Below are 22,503 nucleotides of genomic sequence, written 5' to 3' on the forward strand. Positions count from 1 at the left end.
TTTTAGATGTCTTCCTTGTATTCATTAGTTTATCTGATTCCTTATCATGTATTTATTTTAATTGTGATAATGCTGAGGAATTCCCTTCATTATTTATTATTTATTTTTTCTTTTTCATACTGTGTAAATGTAGACCCCATAACTAAAGCCCAGATCATTCACATAAAAATATCCAGTGCATGTAATTTAATATACTTTCCAATAGAAACATCAGAAATAAGTTCATAAAGGTATTAATCTTAGATCTCAAATATTGAGGTTTTAATCAGAAAAGCATAAAAGCAATCATCAGTGCAAATAAACAGTTCTGGGAACCTGCTTTGCTTTTGTATGTTTTTTTTCTAGTTGAATGAGGTGGAATCTAAGAATGCAAACCCCTAAGAATAGAGATCTCTTTTCTGCATTCCACATAACAGTTACACCCTGTTTTTTCTAGTGTCTAGGACAAAGCTGAACTGATGCAGAGGAATTTCCTATAAGAATACACTAATTTAAAATAATTTTTCCATCTAGCTACTGTCCCTTTAAGAATTTTAAGAATACGCTACCCTTGAGAAGGCAATTCGCAAATGTACAAAGTTTAAGTGTAACTGGACAATCAGTCCGAGAGTTTTTAAATGTGGACGTACCAATCATGTACGTATAGAGAGCTACTGAGAAAATCATCTCTCCTGTTTGGGGAACCAGGCTAAGAAATATCTGGCCACAGATGGCACTCAGTTTTGTTTATATAAAAATATATTACTAAATAGTACTCTCAATAGAAAACTAGTAACAGCATTGTCATGTAGAAAACATTATTACGTTTGCCATAGATTGCTAACTCTTTTTTACGACTTTTTATGAGTCATTCAAAGACGCTACTTATACAGAAGTTATCATTTTAGCTGAAGAAATGATCTTCTAAGGTTATAGAAGTTAATTGACTATGAAGTTGTCTTTGAGACCTTTTGCAATGTTCCTGTATTGTGTCGATTAAAATAATAGTGTTTGTGGCCAAGGTGTTTTCTTGCATTATTTAGAAAGATTACCTACGTAAAGCTGGAATTCATTCATTTTAATATTTTTTAAGTTTTAGATGCCTTAATTGGGCTTTTGCTTTTATTGGAAGGGACAATTTTTGAGTTTTGTCCTTTTAAAAATGGCAGGAAGAAAAAAGGGGAAGACATTTCCTATTGCTTTATCATTTGGTACCTGTGAAAAGAGACAAATACTCACTTTGTTACAGCCTCCTTTCAGGTAGTTGAAGGGAGCAGTAGGGACTCCCCTCAGCCTACCTTTCTTCAGATTAAACAACCTAAATTCCCTTATGTTGGAGGCAAAACAGCTGGATTTTGCCCAGAGGAAAATTTAGGCAAATTGTTCTTGTGTATCTAAGCCACATATATCTAAAAACTTCTGAATTCCAGCTATGTTGCATATGTGTGAATGTTATCGGGTTTGAAGTTGACTTTTTATTGAGAAATTTTCTATATTTTGAATTTTACATTACTATGTTATATGTGTTACATATTATTTCAACTGTATTACAACTGAAATATTATTCTCCTCCTCCAAAAAAAAAAAAAAAACAAGATACAAAGTTTAAAGGGATGGTTTTTATTACTCCCATTATTGTGGGTTTTATTATCGGTATTATTGCTATGTTTTTATCAGCCTTTGGTCAGAATGAGTGTCACGATCCAGGCATTCCTATAAATGGGAGGCGTTTTGGAGACAGATTCCTTCTGGGGAGTTCTGTTTCCTTTCACTGTGACGATGGCTTTGTGAAGACTCAAGGCTCTGAATCCATAACCTGTATTATGCAAGATGGAAATGTGGTATGGAGCTCCACTGTCCCACGTTGTGAAGGTAAGGGCACAATCTTTACTTTGCACCTACAGTTTGAATAATGACACTATTTAAATTTAGCTTACTTTTTACATTTTGCACATAAATAAGACTGCTTTACCTGAAGTTATTCATTCATCTTAACACTCTTCCAGTCAAGTGAGAGCACAGTAATAGAACCAAGATAACTTGCTTTTATATTCTTGGAATAAATTAGCATTTTAAAAATCTGGTTGCTATTGTTTACAAGTTCTGATTGTCACCATCATTACTCGTTTGTGAATTATAACTGCTATAACAGTTTTGGCTGTAACACACTGAAGAACATAATTATTTACCACACAGGAAGTAAATCAAGCTTCTGTACAGAATGTCCTTTTTGAAAATTTGCCCCTTTAACTTTCTCAAAATGAAAGTACACATGAATTTCTGTGTGTAATACTGTAACCTGCAGTACCCTTACTCCTGAGAAATATAGTGAAAACCAGAGATATGTTTAATATTCATGATATTCCCAAAAATTTCCAAATTTATTTGCTTGTCCTTTTCTAGGTGAATAAACAGACTAAGATGAGCTCTACTTAGGTTTAAAACTCTCTAGAATGAAATACAGTAAGAAGAATTTCTTGATGCTTAACTGATAGATCCTAAAATCAAAGCAGATGAGTACATTTAGTGACTAAAGTATTTTTTTTAAAAGCCATGTTCAAAATGTATACTTTTTTTTAAACAATACATACATAAACAGACTCTAACTTAAAAGATTTTTTTTGAGAGAAACTAATCCAAACCTTCTAAATCTCACGTTTCCATTAATTTCAGTGTCATTGCAATTACTTAAGGATCTGGATCATATCACTTTCTGGTTATTTGGGCAATTTGTGAACTCAGTCCTCATAAGACTCTGCATTTCAAAGAAAATTTAGAAATACTGGAAACCCCCCACTCCCATGTCTGCAGTCTGTTAGAAGAAGTGTATGTGAACCTGGATGTTGTACTAGCAAAATTTCTTACCCTGACTAAAGCATGTTATACAGGGGAGCAGGGTTTTCTTTCATTCTTAGAGCAAACCAAACCCAATGCAATGCAGGGAGTAGGGTGTTGTGTTTCATCAGATTTTTTTCTAATTTTGAATCTCTAAATTCAATTGTTAAAGTATTCAGTGCAATCTTTGTGCAATTTTATTTTTGAAAATGCATAGATAAAGGACTGGTGCTAAGCACTTTGAAGTGAAAAAAAAGAGAAAAAAATTCCAGAAATTACTTTTACAGAAAAATATATAGGTACCCCTCAGTTATCATTTTTTTGACCTTCTGGAATGTTTAGTTGCTTTTAATGAGGAAGGGATTAAAATAATAGACTCGTTTGGGATATATATATATATATATATATATATATATATTGCTCTTTATATCTTTTATAGAAGGAAGTAATTATGTTCAGGATATGTTCCCTTCTGATGTGGATTATCTTGATAATTGAAGGAGTTTCTGGACTTGGATTAAAGTATGGACTAAGAATCCTAAATATAATTTAGTTTGCTTCTAGTTGTCTGAGATTTCTGAAAAACTGTTGTTTTTTGTTGCTGCTCTGCTTGTATTTTTTTATTCATAACATTCTCTTAAGCAACACCTGAAATACGATGTACATGGAGAATTGTAATCTGCTGAGGATCAACAGTCTTATGACTGTTCTTGTCCATAGTATGATGAAATTAAATTTAAAAGAACACAATGAAATAAACTGATTTTCTCATTAAGTGTACACACCTAATGTAACTGCCATTTTACTGGCCTTTCATTTTGCTTCAAGGAAAATTTGGTGTGTTTCAGGATTTGTGGGTTGCTTTTATTTCCCACTCATATCTGGAAAAAATCCCAAGAGATATATACAATTCATAAGTGAAATCAAATAACCTCTCATTAGTTTTTTTGTGTTGCTAAAAACATTGAAATAAAACTAGGCATATTAATTTACAACTCATAAATTCATGTTGCCATCCATTTCTATATGGCATAGTAGGTTGGTTTGTCACTATTTAGAGAAACAGAAGAAATCTAGTAAGATTTCCTGCACTGAAATATGTAATTTTCTGATAAAGATACCACTGAGTTCTTCTATAAGGACAATATAAATGATAGTAAGATAAATTTACCTGACCTTGAAAATGTTCCTGTGTTATGCTGTGCCATAGCCTTTAGTAAAACATTACATCCCAAGGCCGTGTGCCATGAGAGCTTAAATTTTTAAAGGACTCATGTTTTCCTAAATTTGTTCTGTCATTTCTGCTGTTGTTCAGTCCTGCTCCAAAGTCCTTTAATTTTGCTCTGAAAAATGCTCCCTGTCTAGACCTGTCATTTTCGTAGCCCTCTTGCAATACATTTTTTTTTAAAAAAAACTTCTTATGGAGGAGGATCGGGTTAGAGAACATTTAAACAAATTTGACATACAGGAATAGGTCTGATGGGATGCAGCCAAGAATTCTGAAGAAGCCATCCAATGACATCAAAAGGTCATTATCCATCAATATCTTGCGAAGGTGATTTAAACCAGGGAGATCCCTGATGACTGGAAGAAAGCAAATTTCAGTCTTGGAGAATGGAAAGAGGGAAGACCTGAAGAGCTACAGGTCTCATCTCTATCACTGGGAAAGGTGATGCAACAAAACCATTTCCAAACCATGTGCTGTGGCTTAAACCCAGCTGGAAATTGAGCCCCATGTAGCTGTTCTTTTCCTCCCCACCCCCTCCTGTGAGAGGGAGACAAAAGGCAGATATTCTGAATTGAGATAGGAAAACAGCAATGAGACAAGAACAACAATATTAGTAAAAAGTATACAAGAGAGAGTGATTTGCATAGAAGAATGTGCTCACCCCCTGCTTGACTGACCAACCAACCCAACCAGGCTCTACATCTGGGTGACCACCGAGACAAAATTCCCCCCCAGATCCTCCTGCTCATGTTTTTACTCCACCCTGTGTCACATTCTCCTTTTTGCAAATGAAGTTCCTGACTTCTCTCCCCCAGAGACAGTGTGAGTGTTATAGAATAACCACCCAGGTATGCCCACACAGCTCCAAAATCTGCCCCCTCAAGGCTACTGTGAGAAAATTAACTCTGTCCAAGCCAAAACCAGGATAAAATGAAGAAAACTATGATGACTGGGAGTAATGAACATGGATTTATGAAGAGGAAATCATGCCTGACCAACCTAATAGCCTTCTGCATTGAGATGAACTGTCTGATGGATGAGGGGAGAGTAATGGATATTCAGTTTTAGTAATTTGTTTGGCACTGTGTCATGCAAAATTCTCAATGACAAACTGATGAAGTAGGGACTAGAGAAGTGAACAGCGAAGTGGACTGAAAACTGAACTATTTGGCTCATGGAACTGTAGGCAGTGTCACAAGGTACAATTGGAGGCTAATTCATAGTGGTGTAGCCCACGGGTCAATTCCCTCTCCAATACTGTTTAAAATCTTCAGTACTGAACTGAACACTGGGGCAGAATGTACTCTGAGCGAGTCTGCAGATAATGTAAAACTGAGGGGAGTGGCTGGTGTACCAGATGTTTGTGCTACTGTTCAGAGGGACAAGAGAGGCAGGAGAGCTGTGCTGAGAATAAATGACAGATCTTTCCCATCTATTCAGCATTGGTGAGGGTACTTTGGGAGCGCTGTGTGCACTCCTGGGATCCACAGTATAAGAAAAATGTGGACATATTTCAGTGAGTCCAGTGAAGGATCATAAAGTTAAGAAAGGACTTGGAGTATCTGTCATACAAGAAAAGGCTGAAAGAACTGTGCTTGTCTCAACTGGAAAAGAAAAGGATCAGGACTCAAGAGGGATCTCATCAATATATACAGAAAATTGATAGGACAGTTTAAAGAAGGTGGAGCTAGACTCTCCTCAATGGTGTAAAATGACTGGACAAGAGGCAGTGAACAGAAACTGAAATACACACATTTCTGCTTAAATATAGGAAAAACCTTGCACTGTGAGAGTGATCAAGCATTAAAACAGATTGCCCAGAAAGTCTGATGAGTGTCTGACTTTGGAGGAAAGGCGTGATCCTAACCAGACATAGTTCTGTGCAATCTGTTGTTTTGAGCAGGAAATGGACTACATGGTTTCCAGAAATCCCCTTCAACTTATGCCTTTCTGTGATCCAACAGAATACTTACAACTGCCAGTTCCACTGAGTTCAGTCATTGCTCAAAAAGGTGTCACAGTACAATGGTAATAAATACTTGGAACAATTTGTCTGATGTTTCCACATAAATGTGGAATCATACTGTGATGTATAAATCATGTGTGATGTGTGATGAGACAGTATCATTTTTTTCAATACCATATTGTGCTTTTCAACAGAAGGAAGACCCAAGTGTCATGCTCTGTGTGTTAAAATATATAGAGAGTAATAAGTCTTGATAAGGTACATTGCAGGCTTTTTGAGTCTGAAGAAAACAAAGTGCTCATAACACTGTGTTAAACTATTAAAACTACATTAAATTTATATTTCTATGCATTTTAAGTTGACTTTCTGCAATTTCTTTGAATATATAATATATTAGAAATATTAAAAATAATAATATATCTCTATATTAAAAATACGTTTTTTTTTTCTTTCAGCACCATGTGGTGGACATTTGACAGCATCAAGTGGTGTTATCTTACCACCAGGGTGGCCAGGATATTACAAAGACTCACTTAATTGTGAATGGGTGATTGAAGCAAGACCAGGACATTCCATTAAGATCACTTTTGACAGGTGTGTGTCATAAAGACAAACAAGAAGCAAAGTCTGAGCATAAATACTTGATTTATTATTGAAGAATAAGTATACACTTTAAGAACCCAAACCACAAAAAGGAACTTCATTGCAACACTCACAATACTATTCCTACAAGTAGGAAATTAAAACTTTCTAATGTCTGTTTGCTTCCATTGTACTCAGCAGGAAGTTCCAGAATTTTAAGATGCTTTTTTTTTTTTCTTATTAAAGATTTCCTAGTATTTATAGGTTTATATTTACATGCAAGTTTTTGTTTTTGTTTTTTTATGGTCAGAAGTCTGAGTTTCAGGGATGTCTTAAATGAAAATTGCAGTTTTAGTTATAAGAAGGAGCATTTAAATTTTATCAAAGGAAATGCATTGCCTGAAGTTGCAGATGGTTGAATGCAAATGACCTTAACAGTGTGATGATAATATTTCTGAGAAAATTAATGAGAAAAATAGACTTCTGTGATATGTGGTGCAGTTAAGGAACTTAATTTTCTGAATTTTAGACAGATGTGCAAACATATTCCATTAGCAGAATTCTAGAGTTTCGTATGCAAATTGAACTGCAATGGAATTAAAGAAGAGCTTGGAGTTTACCCTGATATAAAATGGAGAATTCTGATCACATATAGTTTTTGAAGTACAGAAGATACACAATTTATCTACTTCAACTTTGTCTCAGCATTCTTAGCAAATGGATTCTGTTCCCATTTCCTAATTGTTTCAATTGCAAAACAGTATTACCATTCAGCCTGTTGGTTTTGGTAGACAAAGTAAAAACCTTTCCCAATTTTCTTCGGAGGTTTATGGAGCTTTTCTGGCAGGTTTAGAAAATTGTGTAACTTTACTAGCTAATATTATAAATTGTACTAAAAGTGTTACGCTTGTTAATAATAGTATAGCTTGCTTTTGAAGTAAAGTTATTTTCTTTTGTCAACATGAACACAAAAATTCCATGGAAAACATTTTTATTGCTTACAAGAAAAACTGACTTTGCTGTCTGATATAACATTACTAAACTACAAATCAGTAATTGTTTTTATCAATTAAGGAACAAATAAAATATTTTTTTCAAGTATTTGGTCTAGTTTGGGCAAAATGGAACCTTTTCATATTTTACAATATGACTTGCCTCAAAGACATACCTAATAGAATGAAGCTTTGTACAAATGTGATATTAATAATGTAAATTATCTCACTCTTGAGCTAATGAAGCTTTAATGTTGCTAGACAAATGTGCCTTTCCAGAGTCCTTAGAAACTTTCCAGAAGTAGCAGCAAATGACTGCATGACCCTATGATTATTGTACATTGAAACATTTTGCATTTCAGATTGTGCCTAATGCCTGGAAGGGTAAGAGAAAAGTAAAATTCAATTGATTCAAGTAATGAGGAAAGGGGTAGAAGAATAATGGCTGACCTGAGGATCTTTGGTACTTTGAATATTGATTAAAAATAGTTTGATAATTTATACAACTAACCTCTGTATCCAAAACCAATCCAACATGATGAAGAATAGTATAACACAGCATCTTTTAAGTCTTTTTAAAATTATCTAAGTACATTTGGAGGACATCCTACCTCTTACTAAAATGAGCAAGCTAATAAACATTAAAATAAACTAAAACCACAAAAAGTAACCCCTAATTAGGTACTTTCAGTACCAATGAAGAACTTCCAATAACAAATTGTCTTGATTTATCACTTTAGGGAAAGTGCAAAAACTAAAAATAAAAACCAACAATAAATCCTGTCCAATTCAAAGAAACAATTAATTGCCTTAAACCCTTAAAATCAGACAAGTGAATTATAAAGTCACATTTGAGTTTGACATGAGCAGGAATCTACAGGGAATAAAAATCGTTGTCAGAGTAGCAATTGCTGTTAAGAGTCATTTTCTGTTTTCTGTCTTCAGCAAGGTTTTGCCATCCATTGTTGTCATACTGCCCTGCTAAGAACACTGCAATTGCTGGCTGAGAGCACTTTATTCCTAATTAGTTCCCCTCACAAACATAACTGTCAAAATAATTGAACTATTCAATTATTGATCTTGAGTCTATTCATTATGAGTACAAATAAAGTATTTAAACCAGCCTAGCTGTATCTGTCTGTTTTCAACATTCTGCTGCAGGATAAATCAATGTATAACCTCTGAAATTATGGAAGGGTACTGAAAAACTGTCAAGTACTTTAGTGATGTCCTCTGTAACTTTCTATTTTGGTAAATTAAATAGAATCAGTGAGCCTTTTGAGACACAAAACCTCATGTGTTTATGCAGCTAAATTGTAGAAATAGTCTCCAACATGCTTCTTGAGTTTCTCAACCTTCATTCTCCCAGGTAATTATCAAACAGGGCCAGGAGTTACTGTGTGCAAGCAACCATTCATAATAGGAAATTTTAATAGTATCTCCTTCTTTGAGAGGCTGAAGGATGTATTTAATAGTATGGAGGTAGGCCATTCCATTCTACCTGATTTCACTGCCAGAAATGGGTCCTGAAAATGCCTAATGTATTAGCAAACCTGGAAGCCCTGCATTCCACTCTCAGAGTGGATAGAAAGCAGTAAAAGCAATCATCTGGATTTTATCCAGCCTATCCAAATAAAGTACCATAAATCTAGAGTTTTCTGTGTGAAGAACAAGGAATGATACAAATTGCCGAAGTCAGTTTCCCAGCAGTCATTAGCTCTGATAGTGGAGCAAAAGCTTTCTGACTTCTGGCTGCGCTTTTGTTTTCAAGTAACTATGAGAGAAGAACTAGAAAGAATACTAAATACTTGCTAAAAATGACCTTGTTCTTACCCATATTGATGTGTCTGAAAATGTTGTACAAGACCAATGCTATTTGTTCTGTAAAATATAATGACCTGGATGGGAGTTAGGTCATTCTGTCATCATTGCCGAATGAAGTATAAAGTTTATTTACACTTTGAAGGAATGTCACATACATTTCTCCTTCCTCAAGTGTTTACTATTTTGCACTTTTCTTTAATTACAAGAACATAGTTTCTTATCTCTAGACCACTAAATGTGTCCCATATTGGCAGACAGCTAAGGGCATTCACTTTGAAAATAATACTGTATTGCATAGGGATTCTGCTGCTCTCAGAAGTTGAACTAACAAGCCTTATGGGAATAGAAGAGAAAAATATCACAACATATGCATTTCTGAAAGATGAAAATAAGAATATTGAGTTTGCATGAAAATATATTCAGAGCAGTGTAGATATCTGTATAATAGCACAAACTTCATTGACAGGAAAATTTTTTGTGTGCCTTGTTTAGATGCTACAGCATATCAGAATCTGATATAACCACAAACTGTCTTGAAAGGCATCTGATATTAAAAAGTGCCAGTTCAAGTTCATCTTGAGAAAGAGCAGATTTGTGCTGTTTGATTAGAACAAGTAGTAGATGACTGCATGCATATCCATTATGAACTGGAGAAATGTGATGTGGTTTAGTATTGGCAGACACATTGCCAAATAACAAAAAGTTATTTTTTCAAGTAAATCAACCCTCATTAGTGTCTTTACTATCTCTTCTTGTCTATATTATCTGGTTTTTTTTTGCCACACTAAAGTAAACTAAAAAGTCATGCTTATTATAACTGTAATGAATTTCAAAATGAAGGCTTGATTTAAATCTAGTATTTTTTACTGCTTTATTTCATAGGACAAAAATGATTACTTAAAAGTAAAGTAACAAGCTATTTTAGAATAAAATCTTTGGATAAAAAAAAATATAACACTTGGCTATCTATAAAACAGCTTTTGCCAAATAACAAATATCTAATAATGAAATGGTTGAGATGAAATAATGAAATGATAGTGGAGATGTTGCTAGGGTGTCCAACTATTTCTTAACCTGAGGGAAAAAAATTCTTGGATCTTCATAATGCAATTTTGTGTGAGACAATTTTCATTTTTGTACCCAGATTTCCCACTAAATATCTTTCTGAAGGCCAGTCATATGGCTCATCTTAAGTGTACAATCCTTTATGAATTTTTTACGATACCACAAAGCAAGGCAAGGAAGATGATCCATAAAGCCTTCTTTAATTGTTATTTTTAGTAATACATGAATGAATTAGTAGCTATGTAATTTTTTTATGTATGGTATTCTTGATCAGTTAGGAGTGGGTTGCATTTCTAACAGTTGAATATAATACCGTTTGTCCATCGACCACCTGATTTGCATATTCCTTTTCAGATTCCAGACTGAAGTTAATTATGACACTTTGGAAGTCAGAGATGGGCCAGCAAATTCATCACCATTAATTGGAGAATACCATGGAACACAAGCACCCCAATTCCTTATTAGTACTGGAAATTATATGTATCTCCTATTCACTACGGACAACAGTCGTTCCAGCGTCGGTTTCCTAATTCACTATGAGAGTAAGTTTGGTATTTCTTGAATAGATTTTTATTTAATCTTGAGAAAGACCACTCAATTAGAAAATGAGCAAACAAATGGGAACAAATAAAATTTGGTAGTCATATTTGTGTGAGAGCAAATTATGTTTACTTTATGCTGCACTGCCAGATAATTCTGGAAGTATTCATTTTGGAAATTTTTTCTTCATGAGTTCTTTTATTTTCTTCAGAGTGCTTACAGACCTAGTAGTTTAATAAGATGAAAATTAATTTAATAAACTTTCCCTTGTGGCTAAAGATATATTGTTTGGGTGTCCCCTATCTTCTAAGTTTCACTTTCTCTCTTTTTCTCTTTCTCTGGTTTTTGTAAGGTTGAACAGACTTGGAAATCGTGTCTATAATGGTTCCAAAATGTAAATAATAATAATATCTCCAAGTGAACTACAGAATCATCATAATAGCATTTTCTTTTAAATCAAGTGCGTAAAATGTCATGTATTAAATGGTCACATTGGTCTTTATATGATAATACAACCATTCACTTAATTATTTACTGAAGAGAGCTTATGTGTGGTAGTGCCAACCTAGTAACATCACTTTTATACATTGTTCTTATTTGGAAACTAATCTGATTGCCATAAATTTGCTGTAAAATTGAATATAGACTAGTGTCCAGATATATTTTGTAGCCACATCAAAACTTGTCAAAATAGTAAAAAAAAGTTGTACAGAGAAAGTTTGCTAAACACTTCACACCTATGTCAGTGCATTTGCTCCATGAGACTTCTTAAGTTAATCACAGCCTCATTGTTCATATTGTTTTTCCTTACACTAGATTTCTCACAGAGCAAAAATTTTCTCCATTTTGCTTTGTGTTCTATATGTTCATGTAACACAGCTAAAATTTGCTGCAGTCTATCTTCTGGTACTAGTCAGCATCTGTCATCATGCTGATGTAGCATTTCTGTGATCGATTACTCTGTGTTGACAATTGTGTATACCGCAGAGAGAAAGCCATCACGGTAACTAGTAACATGGGGGTGCTAAGTAGATAACCTCAGTGTTTTCAAAACCAGGTTGAAAGACCAAATGGAAGCTTTGAGTAAGGAAACAGGAGACTCAAATTTTATTTTGATTTCTCTTGGAGGTTTCACTATAGAAGTTTTTATTTTTAAAGATATCACAACAAAACTTCTATTTGTTTCACATTTCTTACATTTGTAGAAGACAAGGTAGTCAATTTTAAGTTTGAAGAAAAGTATCTGAATATTTTCTTTGGAAGTTCAAATACCTGTCTTATGTGGAAGTACCTTAAAAATTTTCCACTTATAACTTTTATGATAAAGTAAATCACTGCACTGTGAAGCAGAAGGCTCTTAATCTTGCTTAAAATAAAAAGGTTCAATAGAAGCTAAACTGAGTTGAATCTGAGATGGCAGTAATATTCTATTAAGCTAAAATATGACTGTAATATAGCTTTAATAAATATGTAACCCATTAAAGGTACTGTGAAGGATGTAAAGATTATTTGTTCATTCCTCTCCTTAAATTTCGGTCATTCAGCCTTTTGATGACACTTCAAACATAGCTAATGCAAGACAGTGTAGATTAACACTTATGCATCTAAGCAAAAAAAATAATGAAGTGCCTAAAATATTACTTAAGTAAAACTACTGATAAAATATCCAATATTTGTTAAAAATAATTAATCTTTATTCTTTTGGCAAGTGTGCTTCCTACCTCAATTACTTTTCCCTGATCTCTCAGCTACCTTAGTTATGTGTTTTGGGTAGGGTTTGTTTAGCTGGTGGGTTGGTTGGTTGTTTTGTTTGTTTGTTTGTTTGTTTTTGTGGGGGGTTTTCGGTTCCTCATTCTGTGAAGTAGGTTGTGCAATCTTAATCATTTTCCTAAACAAAAACAGATAGAAATACTTTACCTGCATTTGTTTTTGTTTCCTTATTTGTTTTTCCTTCCTTATATGAAAGCATGATGATTTGCAAAGCAAATTGATCAATTATTTCTTAAATCCAAACACTTTAATTAAAAGCTTTCTGTGGACTAATTTCCTTCTATCCTAAAATTTAACTGAAAAATAGGTCATATTTTAGTTATGCATTGAGACAGTCATATTAGACTCTACATAAATATATATTTGATAAACATTACAACTCTCTTACATAGTCAGGGATATGGTTTTAACATCAAAAATTACCCATCTGAGTAAAAACATTCTCCCTGAGGCTACTGAAAAAATCTACAAAATCAACTGTGATTTTTCTTAAATGAAAATTATCAGTAATAAAAAAATAAAGGTAATCCTTTATTGGTAGTGTATAAAATTAAGTATTTGTTTAGATTAGGTTTCAGAAAAAAGCTTTTTATGCTCTGAAATATGCAATCTTCAGGGATTTGACAAAGTGTTGAAATGAGACAGCCCACAATCAATTTTAGCCATGACAATATAGCATCAAAATACTTCCTTAGATTTTTTCTTTTGAGGAAAAAATAATGCTTTGAATAGTCTGGATATGAGGAAAATATTCACACAATTTTCTGTGGCAGGATACAGTCAATGGAAAAAGATTTTAAATACTGGGAAATATTTTTTTGTTTCAGCAAGACATTTTACTATTGCTAAGAAGAATCAATACAGATGTTAAATAGAAAAGGCAGTTTTTGGGAAAGTGACCATAAAATAATAGAGTTTATGACTCATAACAAGTGAAAGAATGAAGCATTATGGTGATTAAACTAATGGTTTTCAAAACTCTAAACCATCAAATTTGGCAGTTTTGTAGGTGAATGTCCTTGAGTCCGACCAATAAATTCTGAAAGTCTGAAATAAAATAATTTGGATGAAAAGCCCAACAGAAAACTATTATGTCCATTTTGGAGATTTTGTTTTGATTTAGTTTAGTTTTGTTTGTTTTGCTATTGTTTTTCCTTGGTTTTGTTTCATTTTGGGGGTTTTTGTGTTTGTTCTTTTTTCCTTTTTTTAATTTTTTTTTACTTTTTTGAGAAAGTAACAAGCTATTTTAGCATAAAATCTTTGGATAAAAAAATAATAACACTTGACTATCTATAAAACTATAGCAATTTAAAAATCCCTTTTAATGATGTAACTCAAGAGTTAATAATGTTGGTATTGGATATATTCAAATATTACTATAGATAACAATCAAAGAATAACACAGATATCTTAGGATAAACTTAAAAATCTAATGTACATATTTATCTCCAAGAACAAGAGACATAAAGACAGTAACAAAATATCTATAAATATATTTAAACAAGGGGGAAAAGAAATTACTCAAAAAAAGTTTGACCAAAAATCATCTGTCACAGGCAAGACTATATGTTTTGTTCCTCTTTTTCAGCTTTTGCAGAAAATAATAATTTTTACCAATTACTTAACATAATTAGGTGAACATTTTCAAAGTAAGGCGTATGGAGAGATGGTACTACACAATATTGATATGATTAAATATATTTTATTCATCAGCAACTGTAGTAATTCCCTGTTCTGTACTCAGAGGCAAAACAGAAGGATCACTCCACTGAAAATTAAGACTGAAAATTCAAATCTGTAAGGAAGTTTAAAAAAAAATTCAGGAAGGCAAATACTTTTCCAAGCAAGGTTGGAGAAGAAAAAAAAAGAAGAAATTTGGACCAAAAGGAACAAGGACATTTGTTTTATCTTTACTCTTGAAAGATACTAGTTTCAAGCTGATAAACAAAATAAGAAATAAATATTTGTATTTGATAAAAACATATGTCAAACCAACTTAATTTCTTTCTTGACAGCTTAATTGCTTTTGTAGATTTGGAAATGGAAAGGGAAGGAAACAGTTCTGTGCTCATATTCATAAGGCTTTTAGAAATCTTTCAGAGAAAAATATAGAAATCCATTGTAGATGAAACTCTTACAGTGCAATAAGTGTACATTAATGTACAGTAGGCACTGGAAAAATTTCTCAGAAAGGCTGTGGAATTTCCATCCTTGGAGATACTAAAAACACTTCCAGAAATGAATCTCTGCAACCAGCTTTAGGTGACCCTGATTGAGCAGGGGGGTTGGCTATGTGACCCCAAAAGGTTCCTTCCACATTAAATTGTTATGTGATTTCTGTGATGCTGTAAAAAAATATTTTATTAATTATTTTGATGACAATATAAGAACAATTACAATTTGTGGATGATTCTGACCTACGGTTATAGCAAGCACTATGATTGAGAAGATTAGATTGAGAGATTTAGAATTCAAAACAAGCTAGATGAATTGAAGAAAGAGTGTAGAGCAAATCCAATTTGATTCTATAAAGAAACATGCTAAGACTAAATGGGGAAGGAGAAATGACATGCACAAATACAAAATAGAAATACTATAGAAAAACATTTGGGTGCCACACAGAACTTATATAATTTAGAGAAAAATTTAGTAGTTTTGCAAAAAATGGAATCTTCTAGACATGGTATTTAACCATTTAAAAAAACAGAAGACAATTTCAGAAAATACTTTTTTTCTGTTGTTTCATTTACGGGACTTTTTTATCTAGGACTTGTTCAAAAATTATTTCACTTCATTTGATGCCCAGCGAGACTATTGTATCCAGTTTGTTACACAATTTAAAAAGGGTAGAAGGTTGCTAACATGGATAGTATGACACATAAGGAGTCATTGAAAGGTTTGTACTTGTTTAGGAAATGTATGTCTTGGCAGGCAGGGGGTAAAGCGTGATAATGGTGTTATGGTCCCAAGTAGACAATAATTGCAGCCTGTCCTAGAGCTGGATTTACTGCCTGTGCTCCTTCTCAATCAACTCTTTACAACTACCTACACATTTAACACTGTTGTGCCAGAATTTCTCGTATCTTTTTGTAGTCAGGACTCTCAGTACTGCTCATTATTTAATTTTAGGTCATCTTCTATTAAGAAAAATAATCAAATCTTCATGCAAAGTAAAGAAAAATTATTTGTTTTCAGCTGTGTTCATGGTTGCTGAAACTTACATACTGAATGTTTTTCCCTGGTAACGAAACTCTGCTGCCTGAGCTGAGTTTTATTTAACACTGCTACTTCAATCAGGAAGCTGGACGTTGATAAATTTCCCATAGTTTTTGGTCTTCTTGCAAAAATGTGAAACAATGGAGTCAATGTAATTTTGAATTATCATTTCAAAAAGAAACAGATGAGTTTACCTGTTATGTGTGATTCAATGCCAAAGCAGCTGATGTGTTCAGGCAGGGGTGGTTGGCTGCCCTAAGAGGAAGGAAATTTAAGAGTGCTGCTGTGGACCTCCACCTACACTAACATATTTCAAATATGAAGTATGATTTGTCTGAAAAATCCTTATGTGTATCAAAGTTAAAATTTCATACAGATGAAATTATTAAGGACAATTACAGTGCACAATATTATAGACTTAAATGGGCTCATTGAGACTATATTAAGCAATTTTATCCAGGCGAAGGGAATCTAAAAATGCACTGTGTTAGCTAACACAGTGCATTTGCATTAAGAGTATGCAGCCAAGTCTGGAAAAACTTATTCATCTAGAATTTAAGTATGTCAGGGTTACCTCATGAAAACTAGATCATAAGCTTTCAAATCTGAATTCTAAGTGAGATATAAGAAGAGCTGGAGGGTACAAAGAATATTTCTCTGTGAAAGCTAGAGTCATTATTTATGATATTTTTATTTGTGGTCCTGCTATAGTTCTGAACCCTTCACTTTATGCCCTGATGAATCAATTTTTCTCTTAGTTTTGAACTCCTCCTACTTTCTTCCTAAGGCTGTATGGTAGTCCTGGATAAACAGGGCAAGGTACAAGCAGTAAACTGAGAGTACAGCTTCCACAGAAATGGTTAGAGATGCACAAGCAGCTGAGACGAACAGCACCTTCTTAGCCCTTTAGCTAAGAAACTAGGAAATGCCTGTGAAAAAGGCAGTTGTGGTGGAGTAACCTTTGCTAGATCCCGGGTGCCTAAATCTTAAAACACCTTCCCACTACCCCTCTGTTCTTCTCTGACTGAACTTCACTTTCAATTTTATCTACCTCCTCCTTCTGAGAGGTGCATGGGGACAGGGCATGAGGGTTGTGATCAGTTTATCACTCATTATCTTCACTGCTCCTTCCTCCTCCAGCACTGAATTCCTCCCCCAGGAGACAGTCATCCACGAATATTTAAAATTTGAGTGCTTCCCATGATCTACAGTTCTTAATGAATGACTCTGGCATGAGATGCAATCTTTCAGGAACAGAGTGCTCCACAGTGGGTCTTTCACAGGGTCACAAATACTGCCAGCAAAGCTGTTCCAGTGTGGGCTCCTCTCTTCACCAGGCCACAGATTCTACCAGGAGCCTGCTCCAGTGTGATCCCACAAGATCACAGCCTCCTTTGAGCATCCATCTGCTCCAGAGTAGGGTCCTGCACGAGCTGCAGGTCCATCTCTGATCCGCTGTGTACCTTCATGGGCTGCAGTATGACAGCTTCTTCACCATGGTCTTCAGCACAGGTTGCAGGGGCTTCCAAACCTTGAGCACCTCCTTCCTCTTCTTCTTCATTGAACTTAGTATCTCAGAATTCTTACTCTCACATTCTCACTCTTCTCTATGGCTGCTGGTTCCCTCCAGCAGCTTTTGTGGCCTTTCTGGCTATGTTATCCCAGAGGCTCTACCACCATCTCTGAGGAGTTCAGCATTTGCCAGCAGCAGGCCCATCCTGATGCCAGATGGCATCGGTTCTGTTGGACATGTGGGAAGTTTATGTCAGCTTCTCACAGAAGCCACTCCTGTAGCCACCCATCTACTAACTAACACATGGCCATGCAAGCCTAATTGTGTGGGGCGATGGTGATAGGATATTTTAGTTTTTGGTTTTGTTTCCCACCATCCTGGTCTATATTAATTGGTAATAAATTCAATTATTTTTTCTCAAATTGAGTCTGGTTTGACTGTGATGGTAATTATTAAGTGATCTTCTTGTCTTTGTCTTAGCCCTTGAGTTTCTTCATATTATTTTCTACCTTATTCTCTCCCCCTGTACTATTGAAGGGGGTAATGAGAGAGCAGATGAGTGAGGGACACACAGCTAGACAAGGTCAATTCACCACACATAATAATAGAAAATAAAATAAATTCCTGCCATCCCAATAGACAGTCTCTAATTTTTTCCTCATGTGTATACATTATTGCTCATTATATTATTAAATTCCACAATCATTTGCTATCACTAGAAGCACAATGTATAATGTTCAGTTAATGAGCATTCATCTGATAAATTCAGGGAGATTTTTTCAGTGGATAGCTCCAGGTTTATTTGCAAAATACTATTTAATCTCTCCTATAAGACATAATTATGGTGGACTCTTTCTGTCAGATAAGAGTTATACAATTGTGAAAGCTATATTATTCATTTTTGGGTTTTTTTTCATACATAAGATAATATCTGTAAGAATTCACTAGTTTGTAAGCTCTTGATTACAGTTTTTTGATGTTGTTTCTTGTACCAAATAATCATAACTGTGCAGAGGATAATTGACTTGTCCTGCACTATCAGAAACAAAATAGATGAAATAATCTAATATAATTTATATACCAGAAAAATTTTTACTCATACTTAGAAAGGTAGTATCTTCCTATGGCTTCACATGTCCAGTGTTTTTTATAGATTTAGTGTTTTTAATTGATTGACAAAATATACCTTTAAGCTCCAGTCTTTTTCTGTTTCATTTGGACTTCTCTATTCTATAAAACTTAAAATTGGAAAACTGTTCCCTGAGTCAGACAACAGCTAGAGATAGGGTTTTATATCCCTTATCAATTCTCAGGTAAGGGTAACTAGGATCTTTTGGAGGGTCTTTCTTTCTCCTGTGTTCCTCGTTTTGTGTTTTGTTTGGGTTTTTTTTTGTCTGCTATGTGAAAAAATGAAAAAACAAAATTAAATCTCTGTGTTTCAGGTGTTACTCTGGAATCAGATTCTTGCCTTGACCCGGGAATTCCTGTGAATGGCCATCGCCATGGTAACAACTTTAATATCCGCTCTACAGTAACCTTCAGCTGTGATCCAGGATATACACTGAGTGATGAAGAACCTCTCATATGTGAAAGAAATCATCAGTGGAATCATGCATTACCCAGCTGTGACGGTAAGTGTCAAGCTCTCTAGACAGCAGCTTTAAAGTCCACAAAAGCTAATCTACTGTTTTGCAGAACTAATTAAGCTTGTCATTGCTATTACCTCCCTTCAATTACAGCAAGATCCACACTTTTTAAAAATTATTTTACTGTTATTGAAAGCTATGCTTTACATCTCTTTATCAGCTTTCAATGAACTGAAAACAGGCACATATTCACAAGCAGAAAAATTCAGATTCTCGCGGGGTCACTTTGTTCAACTGTGAATCAAAATTTGCCATATAACTAATACTTTCAAAACAATGCCAATAAACTTCATATATTTTTTAAACTCTAATACTGCATACCAGAATGATTGCTTAAAATTTAGGATGCTCAATACTAAAACAGATAAACCATGATCATGTTTTGGTGGATTTAAAGTATGAAACTGTCTAGAGCTTTCATAAAACATTTTTTAAAATGCTGAATTACTTCATGGTTTAACCACAGCCAGCAACCATGCCTCCCACAGCCACATGCTCACTCCCACCAGCAGGATCAGAGAGAGAATCAGAAGGCAGTGAGAAAGTGATGACACTCCTAGGCTGAGATTGAGTTTAGTAAGAAAAGCAAAAGCTGTGCACACAAGCAAAGCAAACCAAGGAATTGATTCACTGCTTCCCAAGGACAGCAGGTGTTCAACCATCTCCAGGACAGCAGGCCCCCATGTAATTGTCACTTAGGATGACAAATACTATCAGTCTGAACTTTTCCCTTTTTCTCCCCACTTTATATACAGATTGTGATGCCATATGGTGGGGGGTATTTTTTGGGTTAGCTGTGGTCACCTGTCCCTGCTGTGTCTCCTCCTAATCTCCCACCCACCCCAAACTTCCTCACCGCTGTGGCATATGAAAAAGTCTTGGCTCTGTGTAAACCTTGCCCAACAGCAACAAAAACATCTCTATATTATAAACCCTGTTCTCAGCACAAATCCAAAACACAGCCCCATACTGAGAAGAAAAATAACTCTACCCCAACCCAAACCAGCATAACTGTATTCACAAATGTTTCTCTGTTCTTTTTTGTAATTTTTTGGCTAAGTTTTGTTTCTGTGAACCACTGAATCAACTTAGTTTCTTCATGGAATCCTTGTATTGTTGCTACAAAATTCCTCATATAGAAACCACAGAACAGCAAAGAAAAGCTCTTGCTTTAGTGAATTACTTAATAATGTATTTGTAACACGCTTTTCAGGTCCAAGGTTTTCATTGATTACAATGGAATGTCAGAGGACAAACTTAGAGTTAGATTAAACAAAGTATTTCAGTTTCTCACTCTGTTTTAAACTGTTTTGTTAAATCTGAGCACTAGTCTTCTCTTTCTAACTCACTACAGCCTTCTAGCCCCATGGCTCAAGACATATAAACCACCAAAAGATTATTATAGAAATCAGCTAATCTAGAATTAAAACTCACTCACCTTGTAATCACTGCAACTCATTCTTTCTTTACAAGTACAGATTCAAAGCATTTTTAGAATTTTTCACTGTTTGTATGGGTTTCTTTCCTTCTTTGCTTCGCCATGTTGGATTGACATATGTGAAGGAACCTTAAGTTTGGATAGTATTCTCTTCTTTTTCTATTTACTTTGTAATAAAATGTGTGGATGTATTTTTGAGTTAAAATATCAATATATAACTCTTTTGTTGTAAACTGAAAAATAGAAATTTCTGCAGATGCTGAAGGGTTCAGTCTGCAGCCTTGGAAAGAGCTTGGATTGATGTAGTGATGAATGTACACAGACATTGGGTAGAGAAATTATAAATTTAAGTCTCTATTGTTATAAGCAAGAATATGCCTAAAGTAGGTAAGAAATTATATTAGGTAAAATAGTTTGAGGTTTAAGCTGTAATAGTGTGATTTATAGAGTAGATTAGAGATCTAGAAACTATAACAGAGGTGTGTATGAGTACGTGACCTGTCAGCTTAGTGGCTAAGAGAGAGACGCAGTGCAGCAAAATTAAGCAAAGGTGATAGGTTAATAAGTGAAAACAAGCTTTGTGTCAACTGCCTATTGGGCTAAAATGTTCTGTATTGCTGTGCAAAGGAGAAACTCATGACTTCCTTGAGCTATGGCTGATGTTGCCTCTAAATCTCACGCCTTGAGATGATATCTTATCTGGCTACTTGAGCAATAAATCACCTCAAAGCAAGGTGGTCCCATCCCTCCTTCGACATCTCGACACTCTTCTGTTGGCATATGAATGTTGAACTTCAGGAAGATCTAGTTAATTTTCACTCATTGAAAGAGATTTTTTTTTCCCCAGGTCCTTCACCCACTTTCATGTGAGTGTATGAGAAAATGTCAAGCCTTTCTGGTGTATGATCTCTAGGCATGCTACACACAAGGGTTCAACATACATTCACTCTTCTTTTCCTCACAGATTAAACTCCATTATATTAACTAGTCTAAAATCACGGAATAGAGCTCACACTCTATTAGGTAATCATTCTGTTAGTGTGTTTGCCTTTTGAGTCTCAACAAGCTGTGACCCAAATTTTTGGAATGTGACAGATTTAACTGAGGTGGAAATGAGCATTTTGCACTCATCTGTGGAGTACTGATGTTCTCAAAGTTTTAACTTCAGAAATAAATTTAGCAGAATAACTGCCTAGGGGAAAAGCATGTTGCTTTGTTTCATGCCAGCAAAGAAGAAATAAACCTGTGTACAAATACAAGGTGGTTAAAGTTCCCTCTAAGTAATGTGTCATTCTCAAAATATGGTAATGACAAGGTGGAACAGGAAAATAATTTTTGAGGGAGACCTAAATTAAGCCACATCAATTCCATATTTTTAGCTTTGTTTGAAATATGTAAATGATTTTGAAATGTGTAATACCTGCTTTAAGTAATGTTGAACAGTCAAATATTTTTCTTCCTTCTGTAGTGTTTACAGAATAAGATAAGGATTTTTGAATGAATGTATTACTGTTCATTTATGGCAGTAAATACCTAATGTCTGTAGTGCTGTTTCTTAATATTAAGTATTGTTATCAACCATATATTTACTGTGGGTTTAGTGAAGTGTGTTTTAATTCATACTTGAATGCAGAAATAACTATATTTAGGTAAAACCAGGCTGGAAGCATTTATTTTTCTTCAACTTATAAATATATATATATAAGTTACATAAATTCAAAAAACATTAAAAAATTTAACAAAAACATTAATCTAATAAGAAATGAAAACAAGGAATTTAAGTTAAAAGCCAAGTATATGTATATATATACACACACATCGACATAAAGGTACTGCAAGTTTATTAAATATTTTGTCACGCATATTTTCCATCTAGTTAGTGGCAAAGTATATTTCTCTATGTGAGGAA

At 34.3% G+C, this 22,503-nt stretch overlaps 1 protein-coding gene across 1 annotated transcript in view; it reads left to right on the forward strand.

The window, feature by feature from the left end:
• Positions 1 to 22,503, forward strand: part of CSMD1 (CUB and Sushi multiple domains 1) — a 1,065,588-nt gene that overhangs the window by 818,913 nt on the left and 224,172 nt on the right. The window contains exons 15-18 of the mRNA XM_014251392.2: positions 1,657 to 1,851; positions 6,464 to 6,602; positions 10,826 to 11,013; positions 18,953 to 19,141. Coding sequence (XP_014106867.1) covers positions 1,657 to 1,851; positions 6,464 to 6,602; positions 10,826 to 11,013; positions 18,953 to 19,141 — 711 coding nt within the window. The remainder of the gene's footprint in view (positions 1 to 1,656; positions 1,852 to 6,463; positions 6,603 to 10,825; positions 11,014 to 18,952; positions 19,142 to 22,503) is intronic.

This window comes from Pseudopodoces humilis, chromosome 3 (genome assembly GCF_049639895.1).
Source record: "Pseudopodoces humilis isolate 2021_Gansu_Grassland_sample_001 chromosome 3, ASM4963989v1, whole genome shotgun sequence".
NCBI lineage: Eukaryota > Metazoa > Chordata > Aves > Passeriformes > Paridae > Pseudopodoces > Pseudopodoces humilis.